At 36.3% G+C, this 21488-nt stretch overlaps 1 protein-coding gene across 1 annotated transcript in view; it reads right to left on the bottom strand.

Annotated features, from left to right (window-relative positions):
• Window positions 1-21488, bottom strand: part of LOC145303404 (peptidase inhibitor 16-like) — a 56891-nt gene that overhangs the window by 20982 nt on the left and 14421 nt on the right. The window contains exons 3-5 of the mRNA XM_080144724.1: window positions 18517-18735; window positions 6594-6697; window positions 1503-1591 (exon numbers count right to left, since the gene is read on the bottom strand). Coding sequence (XP_080000850.1) covers window positions 1503-1591; window positions 6594-6697; window positions 18517-18735 — 412 coding nt within the window. The remainder of the gene's footprint in view (window positions 1-1502; window positions 1592-6593; window positions 6698-18516; window positions 18736-21488) is intronic.

Raw genomic sequence — 21488 nt, 5'->3', positions numbered from 1 at the left:
TAAAAGTGCGGTACATATTTTACAGATCCGTTTCGTCACTCTCCACCTCTTTGACTCTAGTTCGGTATCGCAACATTTGGGAAAACATGGCTGCCATCATTCGGAATTCCGAAAAATCATAGTAGAAAACACTAAGGTTTTGCCAGGCGAGAAAAATCTTAATAGACTAAAAATACTCAAAGCATTGTATATTAAAAAAAAAACACAAAAAAAACAAAAAAAAAACGTAGATCAATAATTTCAATTACGAATATAGTCGAAATATTTTAAAATGCTTAGGATAGCAGATTTTAAATTTAAATATGTACGTATGTAAATATGCAATAAATTTATATATACTCTATATAAAATAAATAAAAATAAAAATAAAGAATATTAAAAAAAACTCAATTCATAATATGCCACCACGTGACCATGATAATATATATATATATATATATATATATATATATATATATATATATATATATATATATATATATATATATATATCTGTCGAAAGCGCTTGCTATGAATCCATATTAAAAAATAAAAAAAAGCACAAAAAAATTATTCGGAGATTGGAGAAGATGAAAAGGAAGATAATAAAACAGAAGAATTCCGAGCTCTTCAATAACATTTGTTTGAATGAGAAGATGCTGCCTAAATATACACAATATATATATATATATATATATATATATATATATATATAGATATATATATATATATATATATATATATATATATATATAATGCCATTATGAAAGGGAGACGAACATTCATGATTAGAACTTTAAAATAAAGTCAACATTTAAAATAAAGTTAACGGGCTGAAGAGAATAAAGGGGGGGGAGAATAAAATGGGGGAGTCAGCTGCCCGGTTTCACCCTCGCTTTATCAAAGCTGTATCGAGGGATTTGAATGAAAAAAAAAGAGGAAAGACACGAATGGGAATCGAAATTGTGAAAATAACGTTGGGGGGGGATAAATAAAAATCCTCAGCATGTTTACATTTCGGTAAATTTTTTAAGATCCGTTTCGTTATGCAGAAACAATCGTTTGTTATTTTGTCCACGCCGACTTTTTCCTTGCATATACTCCCCAGAAAAAATAAATTATTTGCTTAAAAATAAAATAAAAATAAAAATTCACAGAAAAGTAAGCATCGTGTGTTTATTCCAACAGCTATGTTGTTTCTTATTCATAATAATAAACGTTTGTTTCTGCATAACGAAACGGATCTGTAAAAATTTATCGAAATGTTAACATGCTGGAGGAGCTGTGTTGTATGAAAAATAAATATTTGGATCCTCGAATGTAACTATACTTTTATTATGTTTTATATGCTCTGTTTGTATATTTATCATATATTGAGCTTCTAAGCAAAGAGTATTGGTATGCACAAAGAGTGAAATGTAATTAAAAAAAAACATTTAGCCCCCTTTCCCTGAAAAAAGAATATATAATAAGAGTCTACGATCACCAATTCCATTGACAATCGAGTATTCTTAATAACTTACCATCACAGAGTCCTTTATCACATTTTGATCCTTCCGGGCATTTAGAGCAAGGCGCCCCCTTTATATAAACTGTCTTCTCAAAATTCGCCCTAAATGAGAAAATAAAGAGAAAATGTGTATAAATCTAAATATGGCACATAAACGCATGCTTCCATTAAAATATACATATACCCATTTACTATAATTGTTATATCGTCGAGTGGAAAACAATATACAAATGTAATGAATCTAGATAGGTACAATAATAGACGTCTGTGTCGGTTAGAAAAAACATGTTCGTAGTGTAGTTGGCAAGAATGATTTATGAAGAAGACCTTAGAGGAGATATAGACATGTACTTCCAATGCTAAAATCTACTTGGGTGCATGTTCTGTAATTTAGAGAGGCAGCTGACTACCTAATGAACATATAGCTATTTCATGCAATGCCTGTAAAAAATATATTTCCATGTTCTTTATATGATTCAGTATCAAAATGGACGATTAATTTGAAAACATATTTACATGATACACACTTACTATAATATATTAGTCTACTTAATATTATATTCACAGTTATAGCTGGAAATGTCTTCTCAATTATTAAATCATTTGTCTCTGAGAAGTTCATAAAAGTAGTGGTTGATGAGTAGAAATCAGAAGCCTACAGTATTAATGCTGGATTCCCTCAGGGGGCTATGCTAGACCCAACTCTCTTCCTGATATATATATAAATGATCTCCTAAATCACATCCAAAGATCATTCGTAGAGATTTATGCTAACGACACTGCCATCTATGGCAATACTTTAAAGGCCGTAAATGATTCTGTTCTCTCTAATTCTCTCTCCTCTGATCTTGAGCAAATGGTGCAATGGGAGAAGAAGTGGCTGGTTAATTTTAATACATCTAAAACCAAGCTTCTATCTTTATATCATCAATGCTCTGATCCTCGTCTGACATCAACTCAAATGAATGGCTCTCGTCTTGGAAAGGTTCCATGTTTTGACAAGCTTCTGGGTCTGATGTTTACTCCTGATCTGAAATGGGACACATACATAAAATCTGTTGCCAATGTCACTGGAAAAATAGATGGATTTTTCTACTGCTCCAGTACATATATGCCCGAAGCACCTTATTCTGCCTTGAGAGAGTTAAAAATAGACTTCGTAGCCTAGTGGGGGGATGTCCTTTTCTCTTCCCTACAACCTTTTTTTCCACAGAAGAAACGTTGCGAGCCTGTCTCTTCTCTATATCTATTTTCATGGCAACTGCTCGTCTGAGCTCTAATCTATGGTCCTCCATTGCCAAACTTTCACGAAAAACACTCGTCTACTAAAACCACTATCAATAATTTTTCCCACTCTTTATCTGTACCTAAATCTAAATGAAGATTCCATGAACAAAGTTTCTTTCTGAGTACTGCACGCATGCGGGACCCTCTTTAGTTTCCCTGTTTTACAGCTGTCTACAATATGGTCGTCTTCAAGTTCAACGTAAAAAGTTTTTGATGGCCGTCCTTCTAAGTAATCTAATTTAACAAATTTCCACTACTAACGGTCATTACGAGACTCATAAACTTTTACCTCATATTAAAGTATAAAAGTGCATCTGTTATCGGTTATCCTATAGTAACACTTTAACACTACACTAATAGTAACAGTGTAGCTGATGCTAGGAGTGTCAGCAGCTATATTTCGATCATATGTAGATCGAGCATGATTGTGATGTGACGTCACAGCGAAGGGAACGAGATTAGGAACGAGAACGAAGGAGAGCAGAGACAAAAAAGCAGAGGGTTCGTACGAATTGGATTCGCAAAGCACACGTTCGAGACACGTGAGTGACATCACAGCCGACATGAAAAGTCACATGCGGCCAGAGAAAGAAAAATTCACCGGTTAAATTTTTAGAAAAATGCGTTGTTGGAATACCAGCTATAAAGGCTTTTGTGTAAAACTGAAAAACGATGTTTTTCCTTTTCTGTGTTTCTTTGACATAACGACTACCTTACAGATTTTAATTTTATCAATCAGTTACTCCAACACATTCTTTTTACGCATTTATATATATATATATATATATATATATATATATATATATATATATATATATATATATTACAATAAATTAAACGAATAGTTTTCAATGTGCACATCTTCCTTTTCATTTCGGATAGATTCAGTGACGTAAGTAAAGAATATCACAGAATTATCTCCGTCGCAACATGTTGTTGTCTGTTCTGTAAAAATATTTCGAATTACCTTCGTTCAGATCGTTTGTGAATACCTTAACTTGATAGTAATGGAAATTACATTGAATATCCCCGGATGCTTAAAGTGAAGACTATTAGAAAGAATCAAAAATAGAATTAATAGACAGAAACTTGTATTATATTTAATTTATATATATATGTTATATCCTTACTTTAAATAAGAATACAGCAAGTAACACAGGGTTATGGGTGGAAGACAAAGGGGTTTATTTACAATGGAATACAGGTGACATAAGAGTTATTCGAATCTTGTCTTGTTATCTTCCTGTCTTTTTTCTTTGTGCCTCAGTCACGTGAGAGGGTCAATATATCCATGCTTCATTTCATCTATGAAGGGATGTTGTTTTATTCCATTGCTTCAATATATATATATATATATATATATATATATATATATATATATATATATATATATAACTACTTCATTTACTCACATAAAATTAATATACGAAAGTATAGATTTATGCGTAAACTTTAAGTATTTACTTCAAAAGTGCTCAATACGTAGGTAGAGCTAGTTAGTAATTTATAAAATATATATGGCGATTAAGCTACACTGAATATTCGGCGTTTCATCCACTATAGGATTCGTCAGGCTTATGCGCATAAGCCTGACGAATCCTATAGTGGATGAAACGCCGAATATTCAGTGTAGCTTAATCGCTATATATATTTTATAAATTACTATATATATATATATATATATATATAAATATATATATATATATATATATTTATATATATATATATGGTAAGTTTTAAAATATATATGGCACTTAAGCTACACAGAATATTCTGCGTTTCATCCACGTTAGGAGTCTTTATATACATTATTTTAAACATTCATTTTAATCAATTCCCTATGAGTTTTTGTTAGTTTTCTTATGGGATGATCATCTTCAGTAAACTAATACGTGTAATTGTATTCATTCAGGTATTCTCCATGATTTATGCTTGTATAATATTTGCGTAAAACGGTCATAGTAAACACAAAACTCTTTTTATATATATATTTACGTATGCGTATATATATATATACATATATTTGTTTAAAAGATTTTGCTTACCAAATTTCTGTGTCAGTTTTTGGTCTGCAGACAGGAAATATAATATAGAGGGTGTTCGAACCCATGTGAAACTTTATATTTGGGTTTTAACCGGGTAAATCGGTACGAAAGTGTAAAAATTAAAGAAATAAGATTTGCCTGGTGAAGGTCGATCGACGACATTACGAATATGCATGCGTAACATAGTTGTTATTTAATATTAATGCTTTAATATTTAGCCTTACAGCAAACACATCTTTATAGATCAGGCATTAACGCAAAAGGAAAAAATAAATCGTACGGTAAACGTTTTGGTTTCGATTCGCGGTGGTGGTGCACGAGTCATTTTTTAAAATCATTACTATATATTGGGTCCAATATAATCTAAATAATATATTGATTGCAGAAATTTCGCTCTTGACCAAAGTACTGTACGTTTACAACAACAGATACATAAAAATTTATTACTTCTAGACTATTAGCTACTATTTTATGTAACTTATTCGTTATAATAAAATCCTACATTTCATCCTAGAAGCAACATCATCAAAATCACACCAAATCTTCAGACAAAGTACTTACTATTTTTCCCTCTAAATCTTAAGCCCACAACCTACCGTAACAATTTCATAAATTTTATTGTTTTATTTATTTTTTATGGCAACTGTATTTTTTTTCTGTGCTTTTGGGGGGAGGATGAATAATTTTTTTGTTTCTTTGAATCAGTTAACAAATATATTTTTTGTTTTGTTTGTGTATGGAAAGTTACTTTGGTATTTTTACGACCTGCCCCAGCGTAGTATAAACACACGCAATCTCTTCATGTTAAGAACGGCTTTTTTAAGATAAATTTTTAACTTAGTTTCATCTTAACACGTTTCTTTAAAATTACGACTTTTATAAGTTTTCCACTATGCTGATTAAGAAAATCTCGTTTATATTTGGGTGCTAGAAGTACTTTATCCGACATAAAGCCCTGTATTATGCACTTTAAAACACTGCCCGTCAGATTAGTACGCACAGGCGAAGAACAAAATTAATTTTATCCAACCTGCCACCTTTATTTATTTATTTTTGGTTCATAGTATTTGCACGTGGGATCCTTACAGCAATTATCAAGGTTATATTTGGAGCAAATACTTTGACCCTTCCACTCACAAGATGGGGTTCTATTCCGAAAGCCGTTCTTAACATGGGGATGTTGCCAGTGACCATTCCGGAAGCAGTTCTTAACTTGAGGAATTTGGAGTTTGGACAACAACAACAACAACAACAACAACAACAACAACAACAACAACCATACTTTAATTTTTTATGAGGGGGGCATGCTTCCACTGGGCAACACGAATACACGTGTCCTGCTAGTATAATAATAAATACGAAATCTGCATCAAAATATCATATTTATGTGTATTTTACGACCGAGCATTGTCGGGCGACCTGCTAGTGTATATATATATATATATATATATATATATATATATATATATATATATATATATATATTAGTGCAATTAATTTATTAAATAAGTAAATAAATTAAAATGACCGAATATCAATAAAATATTTAGAGCTTATGTATATAAAAAAATCATCACATATTTTATTAAATATATCTGCAGAAATAAACGAGACAGTCCGTCAGTAGTCATTCAATTTTTCTGATGGTAATCTTATTTCATAATTATATATCCCAACGATATCTGTATTAGGTTTTATTTGATGATATACTAAAGTATACTAATTTTATATTTAATGTTATATCGATTTATATTAATACGAAATTTACTTACGGTCCATGGTAAAAACAGGCAAAAAAGTGAGCGTCCGTTGAACTACCAAAGCGAGAGCAGAATTCCATTGCACATCCAATTTGACTGGTTTTTGCCCAAACCATCTATTCGTGAAAATAGATTACAAATTAAAACAAAAAAGATAAACAATTAAAAGAATACTGAGTATATGATTATCCTTATGTGATGACGCAATAACATACTTGTAAGGGCAGTTACTATAGCAGCTTAATTACACTTGCATATAATGGCAGCTATAAAGCGGCGTAATGACACTTACTTGTAAAAGCAACTATAGCTTAATAGCACCTATCAATGAAGCCATTGTAACAGCTTAATTACTGTAATAGAGGAAACTGCTTAAACAAGCAGTAGCACATCTATATTTGGAATGTTTTGGAATGGTCAAGAGGTGATGAACTCAGTGTTGCGGTTGGTGGTGAAGAGACTTTATATTAATAGTTTCGCATGCTGGGTACTCAATTTTCAGTAATAAAAAATCTTGTGTTTGTAGTTGAATTTTTTATATATGCCATTCTATTTGCATATGAGAAAATAAAATTTCCTCAAAATCAACATAGATTAGATAATTCCCCCAAAGGAACAAGGATGAGACCATTCCCTCCCAAATCAAAAGAGATTAGACTATTCCCCCAAAATAAACAGAGATAAGACCATTCCCCCAAATAAACATAGATTAGACCATTCCCCCCAAATCAACAGACATTAGACCATTCCCCCCAAATAAACATAGATTAGACCATTCCCCCAAAATAAACATAGATTAGACCATTCCCCAAAATAAACAGAGATTAGACCATTGCCCAAAATCTACATACATTAGACCATCCCCCCAAATCAACAGATATTAGACCATTCGCTCGAAATCAGCAGAGATTAGACCATTACCCCCAAATCAAGAGAGATTAGACTATTCCCCGCAAATCAACAGAGATTAGACCATTCCTCCTAAATCAACAGAGATTAGACCATGCCTTCCAAATCAACAGAAATTCGACCATTCCCCTCAAATCAACAGAGATTAGACCATTCCCCCAAAATAAACAGTGATTAGATCAGTCCCCTCAAAATCAACAGAAATTAGACCATTCCCCCGGAATCAACACAGATATTACAATTCCCCGAAATAAACAGAGATTAGACCCCCCCAAATCAACGGACATTAGAAAATTCACCCACAAATGAACAGACATTAGTCAATTCCCCGAAATCAAGAGAGATTAGACCATTCCCCCAAATAAACAGAGATTAGACCATCCCTAAAATCAACAAAGATTAGATCATTCCCCCAAAATTAACAGAGATTGGACCATTCCCCCAAAAACAGCAGCGATTAGACCATTCCCCTCAAATCAATAGACATAAGACAATTCCCCCAAATTAACAGAGATTAGACATTCCCCCCAAATCAACAGAGATTAGACCATCCTCCAAATCAACAGAGATTAAACCATTCCCCCCAAATCAACAGAGATTAGACCATTTCCCCCAAATCAACAGATTAGACCATTCCCTCCAAATAAACAGATATAAGATAATTTCCACCAAATAAACAGACATTAGACCATTCCCAACGAAATCAACAGAGATTAGACCATTCTCCCTAAATCAACAGAGATTAGACCATTCCCCTCAAATCAAAAGAGATTAGACAATTCCCCCAAATTAACAGAAATTAGACCATTCTCCAAAAATCAACATATATTAGACCATTTCCCAAAATGAACAGAGATGTGCCCATTCCCACCAAATCAACAGAGATTAGACCTATCACAAAATCAACAGAGATTAGGCCATTCCCCCAAATGAAAAGAGATGTGCCCATTCCCACCAAATCAACAGAGATTAGACCTATCACAAAATCAACATATATTAGACCATTCCCCCAAATGAAAAGAGATGTGCTCATTCCCACCAAATCAACAGAGATTAGACCTATCACAAAATCAACAGAGATTAGGCAATTCCCCAAAATAAACAGAGATTAGACCATTCCTCCCAAATCAACAGAGATTAAACTATTCCCCAAAATCTACAGACATTAGACAATTTCCCTCAAATAAACAGAGATTAGACCATCCCCCTAATCAACAGAGATTAGACAATACACCCTAATCAACAGGGATTAGACCATTCCCTCGAAAACAACAGACATTAGACCAATCCCCTCAAATCAACAGAGATTAGAACATTCACCCCAAATCAACAGAGATAGGCTATTCACCCCACAAATCAACAGGCATTAGACCTTTTCCCCAAAAATCAACAGAGATTAGACCATTTCAAAAAATCAGAGATAAGACCATTCCCCTAAATGAACAGAGATTAAACCATTCCTCAAAATAAACAGAGATTAGACCATTCCTCATAAATTAACAGAGATTAAATCACTCCCCAATATCTACAAACATTTGAAAATTTCCCCCAAATAAACAGATATTAGACCATGCCTCCTAAATTAACAGGGATTAGACAATTTCCCCCAACTCACCAGCGATAAGATAATTTCCCCGAAATCAACATAGATATGAACATTCCCCGAAATCAACAGAGATTAGACAATCCCCTCTCAAGTCAACGCACATTAGACAATTCCCCCCGAATTAACATACATTAGACCATTCCCCACAAATCAACAGAGATTAGACCAGTCCCCCAACATCAACAGAGATTAGACCATTCCCCCCAAATCAACAGAGATTAGACCATTCCCCCCAAATCAACATAGATAAGACTATTCCCCGAATTCAACAGATCAGACAATTCCCCCTCAAATCAACAGATATTAGACAATTCACCCTAAAATCCCCGAAATCAAGAGGGATTAGACAATTCCCCCCAAATCAACAGAGATTAGACAATTCCCCAAAATCTACAGACATTAGACAAGTTTCCCCAAATAAACAGAGATTAGACCATTCCTACAAATTAAAGACATAAAACCATTCCCCAAAATCAACAGACAATTCCCATAAAAATCAACATCCATTAGACCATTTCACTTAAATCAACAGAGATTAGACCATTTCCCCCAAATAAAAGAGATTAGACAATTCTCCAGAAATTAGACCATCCCCAAATCAAACGAGATTAGACTGCCCCCCCAAATCAACAGATATTAGACCATTCCTCCGAAATCAACAGAGATTAGACCAATCCCCCCAAATTAACAGACATTAGACGATTCCCCCAAAATAAACAGACATTAGACCATTCCCCCAAAATTAACAGAGGTTAGACCATTCCACAAATCAACATTAGACCATTCCCACCAAATGTACAAACAGACATTTTTTCACAAATATACAGAGATTAGACCATTCCTTTAATTAAACCGATATAAGACCATTCACCCAAAATCAACAGACATTAGGCCATTTCTCCCAAATAAACAGAGATTATACCATTCACCCCAAATAAAAAGAGATTAGACCATTCCCTCGAAATCAAAAGACATTAGACCATTCCCCCCAAATCAACAGCGATTAGATCATTCCACTCAAAATAAACAGACAATTTCCTCGAAATCAACGGAGATTAGACCATTCCCCAAAATCCACAGAAATTCCCCGCAAATCAACAGAGATTAGACCATTCCTCCTAAATAAACAGAGATTAAACCATTGCCACCAAATATACAGACATTTTACCATTCCCCCAAAATCAACAGCGATTAGATCATTCCACTCAAAATCAACAGAGAGTAGACCATTCCTCCGAAATCAACATAGATATGACAATTTCTCGATATCAAAAGAGATTAGACAATTCACCCTCAAATCCCCGAAATCAAGAGAGATTAGACACTTACCCCCTAAATAAACAGAGATTAGACAATTCCTCCAAATAAAAGACATAAAACTATTCCCTAAAGGAACGGAGATAAGACCATTCCCCCCAAATCAACAGAGATTAGATAATTCCCACAAAAATAAACAGCAATAAGACCATTCCACTCAAATAAACAGAGATTAGACCAAACCCCCAAATAAAAGAGATTAGAACATTCCCCAGACACTAGACCATTCCCCAAATAAACAGATATTAGACCATCCCCTAAATAAACAAAGATTATACCGTCCCCAAATAAAAAGATATTACATCATTCCCCCAAAATAAACAGAGATTTAACAATTCCCCCCAAATTAAAAGACATAAGACCATTACCCTTAAAGCAACAGACATTAGACCATTCTCATCAAATCAACAGAGATTAGGCTATCCCCCCACAAATCAATAAATTAGACTATTCCCCCAAAGCCAACAGAAATAAGACAGTTCCCTCAAATCAACAGAAATTTGACCATTCCCCCCAAACCAACAGACATTAGACCATTCCCCCCAAATAAACAGAGATTATAGGATTCCCCCCAAATCAACAGAGATTACACCATTCCCCCAAAAAACAGACATAAGACCATTCCCCCCAAATTAACAGAGATTAGACCCTTCCTCCCAAATAAACAGAGATACCACCATTCCCCCCAAATCAACAGAGATTACACAATCCCCCCAATCAACAGAGATTAGACCATTTCCCCAACTCAACACAGATTAGACCATTCCCCCCCAAATCAACAGAGATTATACCATTCCCCCCAAATCAACAAAGATAAGACAATTCCCCCAAATCAACAGAGATTAGACAATTCACCCCATATAAAAACAGCGATTAGACCTTCCCCCCAAATTAGCAGAGATTAGACGATTCCCCCAAATTAACAGAGATTAGACCATTCATTCCAAATCAACAGAGATTATACAATTCTCCCTAAATGAACAGAGATTACACCATTTCTCCCCAAATCAACAAAGATTACAACATTCCCCCCAAATTAACAGAGATTACAACATTCCCCCAAAATAAACAGAGATAAGACCATTCCCCCAAATCAACAAAGATTAGACCACTCCACCCAAATAAACAGAGATTAGACCATTCCCCCAAAATTAACAGACATTAGACCATTCCCCCAAATACACAGAGATTAAACCATTTCCTAAATAAACAGAGATTAGACCATTCCCCCGAAATCAACAAAGATTAGACCATTCCCCCAAATCAACAGAGATAAGACTATTCCCCCCAAATCAAACCAGATTACACCATTCCCCCTAAATAAACAGAGATTAGACAATTCCCCTAAAATCAATGGAGATTAGACCACGCCCCCAAATCAAAAGAGATTAGACAATCCCCCCAAATCAACAGAGATTAGACCATTCCCCCCAATCAAATGATATTAGAACATTCCCCCCGAATCAACAGAGATTACACAATTCCCCCCAAATAAACAGAGAGTACACTATTCCCCCAATTCAACAGAGATTACACCATTATGCCAATTCACCAGAGATTACACCATTACCCCAAATCAACAGAGATAAGACCATTCCTCCAAATCAACAAAGAATAAACAATCCCCCAAATCAACAGAGGTTGGACCATTCCCCTTAAATCAACAGATTTGAACATTTCCCCTCAAATCAATAGAGATTAGACCATTCCCCTTAAATCAACAGATTTGACCATTCCCCCCAAATCAATAGAGATTAGACCATTCCCCTTAAATCAACAGATTTGACCATTCCCCCCAAATCAATAGAGATTAGACTATTCCCCCCAAATAACAGAGATTAGACCATTTCACCCAAATCAACAGAGATTACACCATTCCCCCCAAATTCAACAGAGATTGGACAATTGCTCCGAAATAAACATACATTAGAGCATTCCCCCTAAAAAAACAGAAAGAAAAAGATTAGAACCTCCCCTAAATTAACAGATATTCTACCATTCCTCCCAAATCAACAGAGATTAGCCCATTTCAACAAAATCAACATAGATTACACCATTCCCCCTAAATCAACAGAGATTAGACCATTCGCCCCAAATTAATATACACAAGACAATTCCCCCACATCAACAGAGATTACACCATTCCCCAAATTCTCAGAGATAAGACCATTCCCCCAAATCCACAGAGATTACACCATTCCCCCAAATCAACAGAGATTACACAATTCCCCCCCAAAAAACAGACATAAGACCATTCCTCCCAAATCAACAGAGATTAGACAATTCCCTCAAATCAACAGAGATTAGACCATTCCCCCCAATCAACAGAGATTACACCATTCCCCCCAAATCCACAGAGATTACACTATTCCCCCCAAATACACAGAGATTGGACCATTGCCCGTAAATTAACATACATAAGACCATTCCAACCAAATCAACAGAGATTACACCATTCCCCTAAATCAGCGGACATTAGACCATTCCCCCCGAATAAACAAACATTAGACCATTCCCCCATAATTAACAGAGATTAGACCATTCCCCCCAAATCAATAGAGATTAGTCTATTCCCCTCCAAATCAACAGAGATTAGACCATTCCCCCCAAATCAACAGAGATTAGACCATTCCCCCCATATCAACAGAGATAAGACCATTCCTCTCAAATACACAGACATTACACCATTCCCCCGAAATCAACAGAGATTACACCATTCCCCCAAATAAACAGAGATTAGACCATTCCCCCCAATCAAAAAAGATTAGACCATTCCCCCAAATACACAGGGATTACACCATTCCCCAAATTAACAGAGATTAGACCATTCCCCCGAAATCAACAAAGATTAGACCAATCCCTCAAATCAACATTGATAAGACCATTCCCCCCAAATCAAACCAGATTACAACATTCCCCCCAATTTGCAGAGATAAGACCATTCCCCCCAAAAGAACAGAGATTAGACCATTCCTCCTAATCAACCAAGATTACACCTTTCCCCCAAATCAACAGATATTAGATCATTCCGACCAAATTAATATACATAAGACCCTTCCCCCCAAATCAAGAGAGATTAGACCATTCCACCAAAATCAACAGAGATAAGACTATTCCCAACAAATCAAAAGAGAGTACACAATTCCCCCAAATCAACAGAGATTAGACTATTTCCCCAAATAAACAGAGATTAGACCATCACTCCAAAATTAACAAAAATAGACCATTACCCCCAAATCAACAGAGATTACACCATTCCCCTTAATTAACAGAGATTAGACTATCCGCACCAAATAAACAAAGATTAGACCATTCTCCCAAAATCAACAGAGATTAGACAATTCCGCTATAATACACATAGATTAGACAATTCCCCCTAAATACCCAGAGATTAAACCATTCAACAAATCAAGAGAGATTAGACTTTTTCCCCGAAATCAACAAAGATTAGACCATTCCCCAAAATAAACAGAGATAAGACAATTCCCCCAAATCAAACCAGATTACACCATTCCCCCCAAATAAACAGAGATTAGACAATTCCCCTAAAATAAACAGGGATTAGACCATTCCCCCAAATCAACAGAGATCAGAATATTCCCCCACATCAACAGAGATTAGACAATTCCCCCAAATAAACAGAGATTAGACCATTCCTTCTAATCAACATGGATTACACCATTCCGCCAAATCAACAGATATTAGATTATTCCCAGCAAATTAATATACATTAGACCATTCCCCATCAATCAAAAGAGATTAGACCATTCCCCCCAAACAAACAGAGATAAGACAATTCCTCACAAATCAACATAGATTACACCATTCCCCCAAATCAAATGAAATTAGACCATTCCCCCAAATCAACAGAGATTACACCATTCCCTCAAAATAAACAGAGATGAGACCATTCCCCCTAAATCAACAGAGATTAGACCATTCCCCCCAAATCAATAGAGATTAGACCATTCCACCCAAATCAACAGAGATTACACCATTCCCTCCACATCAAATGAAATTAGACCATTCCCCCAAATCAATAGCGATTAGACCATTCCCCCCAAATAAACAGAGATTAGACCATCCCCCCCAAATCAATAGAGATTACACCATTACCCCCAAATCAACAGAGATCAGACAATTCCCCCAAATAAACAGAGATTAGATCATTTCCCAAAATCAACAGAGATTAGACCATCCACCCAAATCAACAGAGATTACACCATTACCCCAAACCAACAGAGATTAGATTATCACCCCAAAATCAAAGATTAGACCATGCCCCCAAATCAACAAAGATGAGACCATTCCCCCAAATATATAGAGATTAGACAATTCCCCCAAATCAACAGAGATTGGACCATTTCCCTCAAATCAACAGAGATTAAATCATTCCCCCCAAATCAACAGAGATTACACCATTCCTCCCAAATCAACCGAGATTAGACCATTCCCCACAAATCCACAGAGATTACACCATTCCCCGTCACATCACCAGAGATTGGAATATTGCCCCGAAATTAACATACATTAGACCATTCCCTCTAAATAAACAAAGATTAGAACCTCCCCAAATAAACAGAAATTAGACCATTCCTCCCAAATCAACAGAGATTAGACCATTCCCCCAAAATAAACAGAGATAAGACTATTCCCCCCAAATCAACAGAGATTACACCATTCCCCCAAAATACACAGAGATAAGACCATTCCCCCCAAATCAACAAGTATTAAACCAGTGGCCCCTGATTAATATACATTAGACCATTCCCCCCAAGTCAACAGAGATTACACCATTCCCCCCAAATCCTCAGATGTTAGACCATTCCCCCCCAAAATTAACAAGGATTACACCATTCCCCCAAATCAACAGATATTAGATCATTCCCATAAAATTAATATACATTAGACCATTCCCCCAAATCAACAGAGATTAGACCATTCCCCCAAAATCAACAGAGATTAGACCATTCACCGTAAATCAACAGAGATTATACCATTCCCCCCAAATGAACAGAAATTACACTATTCCCCACAAATCAACAGAGATTAGAGCATTCCCTTCAAATCAACAGAGATTACACCATTCCCCCCAAATCAACAGCGATTAGACCTTTCCCTCAAATTAACAGAGATTAGACCATTCCCCCTAAATTAATAGAGATTACACCATTCCCCCAAATCAACAGAGATTAGACCATTTCAACACAATCAATTGAGATTACACCATACCCCCCAAATCAACAGAGATTCCACCATTCCCCCCAAATAAACAGAGATTAGACCATTGCCCGTAAATTAATATACATTAGATCATTCCCACCAAATCAACAGAGATAGGACCATTGCCGGTAAATTAACATACATTAGACCATTCCCTCTAAATCAACAGAGATGACACAATTTCCTCAAAATCAACAGAGATTACACAATTCCCCTCAATAACCGGACATTAGAACATTACCCCCGAATTAACATAAATTAGACCAGTCTCCCCAACATCAACAGAGATTAGACCATTCCCCCAATCAACAGAGATAAGGCTATTCCCCCCAAACTAACAGAGATTAGACCATTCCCCCCAAATCAACAGAGATTACACCATTCCCCACATATCAACATAGATTACACCATTCCCCTCAAATCAACAGAGGTTACACAATTTCCCCGAAATCAACAGAGATTACACCATTCCCCCAAATTAAAAGAGATTAGACCATTCCCTCCAAATACACAGGGATTACACAATTCCCCAAATTAACAGAGATTAGACCATTCCCCGAAATCAACAAAGATTAGACCATTCCCTCAAATCAACAGAGATAAGACAATGCACCCCAAATTAAACCAGATTACACCATTCCCCCAAATTAACAGAGATTAGACCATTCCCCCCAAACCAACAGAGATTAGACCATTCCTCCTAATCAACCAAGATTACACCATTGCCCCAAATCAACAGATATTAGATCATTCCCACCAAATTAATATACATTAGACGATTCCCCCCAAATCAACAGAGATTAGACCATACCCTCAAAATCAGCAGGGATTAGACCATTCCCCCCAAATCAACAGATTACAAAATTCCCCCACATTAAAGGAAATTAGACCATTCCCCCAAATCAACAGAGATTACACCATTCCCCCCAAATCAACAGAGATTAGACCATTCCCCCCAAATTAACAGAGATTAGACCATTTCCCCCCAAATCAACAGAGATTAGACCATTCCCCCCAAATCAATAGAGATTACACCATTCCCCCCAAATCAACAGAGATTAGACCACTACCCCCAAATCAACAGAGATTAGATAATTCCCCCCAAATAAACAGAAATTAGACCATTCCCTCAAAATCAACATTGATTAGATCATTCCCCTAAAACGAATAGAATTAGACCATTCCCCCAAATCAACAGCGATTAGACCATCCCTAAAAATTATCAGAGATTAGACCAGTCCCCCAAATTAACAGAGATTAGATCATTCCCCCAAATCAACAAAGATTAGACAATTCCCCCAAATCAACAGAGATTAGACGATTCCCACCAAATCAATAGAGATTAGACGATTCCCTCTAAATCAACAGAGATTAGACCATTCCCCCAATTCAACAGAGATTACACCATTACCCCAAATCAACAGAGATTAGACCATCCGCCCAAATCAAAGATTAGACCATTCCCCCAAATCAACAAAGATTAGACCAATCCCCTAAGTCAACAGAGATTAGACCATCCCCCCAAATCAACAGAGGTTGGACCATCAACCCAAATCAACAGATTAGACCATTCTCCCCAAATAAACAGAGATTAGACCATCCCCCAATTCTAACAGAGATTACACCATTACTCCAAATCAACAGAGTTTAGACCATCCCCCCAAATCAAAGATTAGATCATTCCCTCAAATCAATAAAGATTAGACGATTCCCCCAATTCAACACAGATTAGACAATCCCCCCAAATCAACAGAGATTAGACCATTCCCCCCAAATCAACAGAGATTAGACAATTCCCCTAAAATCAACAGAGATTAGACCATTCCCCCCAAATCAACAGAGATTACACCATTCCCCCCAAATAAACAGAGATTAGACCATTCCCCCCAAATCAACAGAGATTAGACCATTCCCCTTAAATCAACAGAGATTAGACCATTCCCCTTAAATCAACAGAGATTAGGCCATTCCCACCAAATCAACAGAGATTACACCATTCCCCCCAAATCAACAGAGATTAGACTATTCCCCCCAAATAAACAGAGATTACACCATTCCCCCCAAATCAACAGCGATTAGACCATTCCCCCCAAATAAACAGAGATTACACCATTCCCCCCAAATCAACAGAGATTAGACCATTCCGCCCAAAGCAACAGAGATTACACCATTCCCCCCAAATTAACAGAGATTAGACCATTCCCCCCAAATCAACAGAGATTAGACTATTCCCCCCAAATCAACAGAGATTACACAATTCCCCCCAAATTAACAGAGATTAGACCATTCCCCCCAAATCAACAGAGATTAGACCATTCCCCCAAATCAACAGAGATTAGAACATTTCCCCTCAAATCAACATAGATTAGACCATTCCACTCAAATCAACAGAGATTAGACCACTCCCCCCAAATCAACAGAGATTAGACAATTCCCCCCAAATCAACAGAGATTAAACCATTCCCCCCAAATCAACAGAGATTAGACTATTTCCCCAAAATCAACAGAGAGTAGACCATTCCCCTCAAATTAACAGAGATTAGACCATTCCTGTAATGATCCGGTCCCTGTTTATTTGACGGTGGGTATTTACTCCTTTGCAGTTCTTGGCGATCCACCCTCCCAGGCTTTGCCTTCTCTCTTTAGTGGAGGGGTTATTTTATTGTTCATCGCCTGGGGCGCCCGTACCGGGGGGGGGGGCAATGGGGATTCCCTAGCACTTTTTGCAGGTCAGAATGCCATTATTATTATGGGTGAGGGCTGATTTCTTAATCTCACTTTCCGATCCTGGTGTCTAAGTTTTTGCAGTGGGAGAGGACTAAATATCGTTACTCTATCCGCATTTTAATGCAGTGGCTATAACAGCTTAATGACACTTACTTGAGTGTAATGGCAGGAAGCATCACATCTGGAGGCGCCCCAGTTGTGCAGTTTCTTCTCCTTAAACCAAGAATCCAAGGAATGTTTGACACGTTCATGCAGGGTTAGTTTCTTCCCAGTGGTAAATCCCAAATTTTCACCCCGGCCACCATATTGATGCCTAAATCTGCAGCGTTTAGTCCACGCTTGCGCTTCTCTGGCTAACTGTCTATTCCATTGCTAAAGAGTGAGATAAAGATATGCATGTATAAAACAAGGAAGATCATATTCACATGCAAATAAATATATAAATACGTATATGAGCAAATTGCACTTGACTTCATAAATTAGAAATAAACGGAAATATTTTAAACATACATGGGTGCTTCATGTTACCTAGAATATAAAAAATAATAAGAGCTTCTCGCCCGTCGAACATAATATCGCGGACTACTTTCCAACTGACTATAACCTGTCCAATGTAAAAAAAAGGTTCTTGTTGAGATGTCGTCTTAAATAATCAAATTCTATGCAATTTTCACCACTACTGATAATCACAGTGTTGTCTCACAGGTAACCTGACGGTCATTTACTTTTATTCTTATGTGGCTTTCATGACTTGATAAGCGGTGAGCCCCATGTAAAACACATACTAAGTAATAAATTTTAGTAAAAAAAACTTGAAAAATTTACAACAGAGGCTAAGAGTTTAATAAAAGGTTCATAAAAGATCAATAAAATGATGTATATAAATAAAACAGTAGACGTATGTGCATGTGCATGTGTCTGTGTGTAAATATTTAATCGATAAGTTACTGATAAAATAACAGGGAAATTAACAGGAAATAGTAATCATACACCGCGGGCGGGTTATAATGAGTAAAATTATTGTTTGAATGGATGAATAACGCGTACGGAAATATGTCGGCAGGTTGAAATGAAAACTATTTTAACTTGCCGACATATTTCTGTTACGTGTGCGCATGCGCAAATTCAAAGACACTTAGAAATGGTTTAATTGAAAAATGTTTTTTATCTTTCTGGCGTAAAGAATGTGGCTTGAGCACTAAATGTTTTGGTGCTGATTTTAGTTGATGGCACCCAGGTCATAAAAAAAAAACTTTTGAAATCAGTACTATATAATACTATTCAATAGGGGATTGGCTTTATAATAATAAATATAAATTTTTAAATATTTCATTTTCACCCCAAACAAGGCACAGTGCCACTTTGATGAAGGGAGTTACTATCGGGTACATATGTTGCAGAGAAAGGATTTGAACAGCAGGATATCTGCTAACATTACGCTTGAACATGTCAGTAGAGTTGGGAAAGCAGGAACCCGGAAGTGAGTTCTAAAGTCTAGCAGTTCTGGGGAAGAAACTACTAGAGTAGAAGGCTTTCTTATATCTAGAGATCACTACTGTGTAGGGATGGGATTTAGCTGCGTGTCAGGTTTGTCAGGGGTATTTATGTGGGGGTAGAAGTGCTTGTGGTTCGTCAGAGCACGCACCATTAAAATACTTGTAGAACAGAAAAAGAGATGCAATATTTCTTTAATGGGACAGAAGTTTAATCTTAGATGACAGTTCAGGACCTATCAGGTTGGCAACTCTCTTTTGAACCCTGTCCAGGAGCGAGAGACTAGTAGCAGATACACCAGGCAAAATGTGACAACAATGCTCCATACATGGGAGAATTCTGACCGTGTAGAGGTACAGGACACTCTCAGGCGTAAGTAACTTTCTAGCATGGTAAAGAAAGCCCAACTTCCTTGCAGCGGCCTTGGTAATGCTCTTAATGTATCTGTTCCAGTTCATGTTCCCTGAAAGAAGTACTTTCAGGTAATGTATCTTTAATCATAGCTATTGGTGGTTGAGAAGAACTCTTGTAATTATTTAAGCAAACAAGCTCAGTCTTGGCAGCATTAAATATGACCATCCATTTTTGTCCCCATTCCACTACAGATTGGAGGTCTTCCTCTAATGTTTCTACTATTTCCATAGATATGTGTTCATTTGTTTTCCCCTCGAGTCTGTTATAGAGCGTGGTGCCATCAGCAAGTATACCCATCTCAGAGACAATTTTATCAGAGAGGTCATTTATGAATATTTGGAATAATAAAGGTCTTAGGATAGACCTCCGAGGTACTCCCGCATTTATATCATATTGTTTAGATGTACGACCGGCAAGGACAACCTGGATTCTTCTCTTATTTAAGAAGGATTTAATTATGTATTCGTCCAGTGAAGACCATCATGTTATACCCTGTCAAAAGCCTTAGATATATCTACACACACACACACACACACACACACACACACACACACACACACACACACACACACACACACATATATATATATATAAATATATATATATATATATATATATACATATAAATATCTTGAAATTTTTTTTGTTAAAAAATCTATTGAGATATATGACCGTAGAATGTGTTTTGTGGGTTCATTCATAGAGATCCAGAAAATGGCCCACTTGAAGAACACCACCGTTCAAACTGTTAGCTTCGGACTTCTGCCTATCAACAACTATCTTAACAAACTTATATGAGAGAAAGGACTTTACCGTTGACAAGATATTCCTAGTTATTCCATAGCTGAAACTCCTTAGCAGTAGATCTTTATGCCAAACTCTATCGAATGCGTTAGATATGTTAATTAAAAACGAGGCCACAATCAATAGATTCACTGATCCTGTGTGATATTACTGTCAGCAAATCAGTTGTAAATCTTGCAGCACAGAAGCTATATTGTTTATGCCTGAGTAGATTGTTTTGCTAATGTGGTCCTCAATTTCACTATTCATCACAGACTCAAACAAATTATTCGTGACGCATGCGAGGCTGATTTGTCAGTACTGAGATGCAGAAGACTGACCTCCAGTATTTTACAATATCAAACTGTCAAGATCTTCCCAGATGTTAGGAAGTATCCTTCCTCAACAAAACATTTAAACAGCTCTTCAAGTAT

Source organism: Euprymna scolopes, chromosome 2, assembly GCF_053919585.1.
Source record: "Euprymna scolopes isolate OS-2025 chromosome 2, ASM5391958v1, whole genome shotgun sequence".
NCBI classification, from domain to species: domain Eukaryota; kingdom Metazoa; phylum Mollusca; class Cephalopoda; order Sepiida; family Sepiolidae; genus Euprymna; species Euprymna scolopes.
The sequence above is the reverse complement of the archived record's forward strand: the minus strand, read 5'-3'. Positions and strand labels throughout refer to the sequence as shown.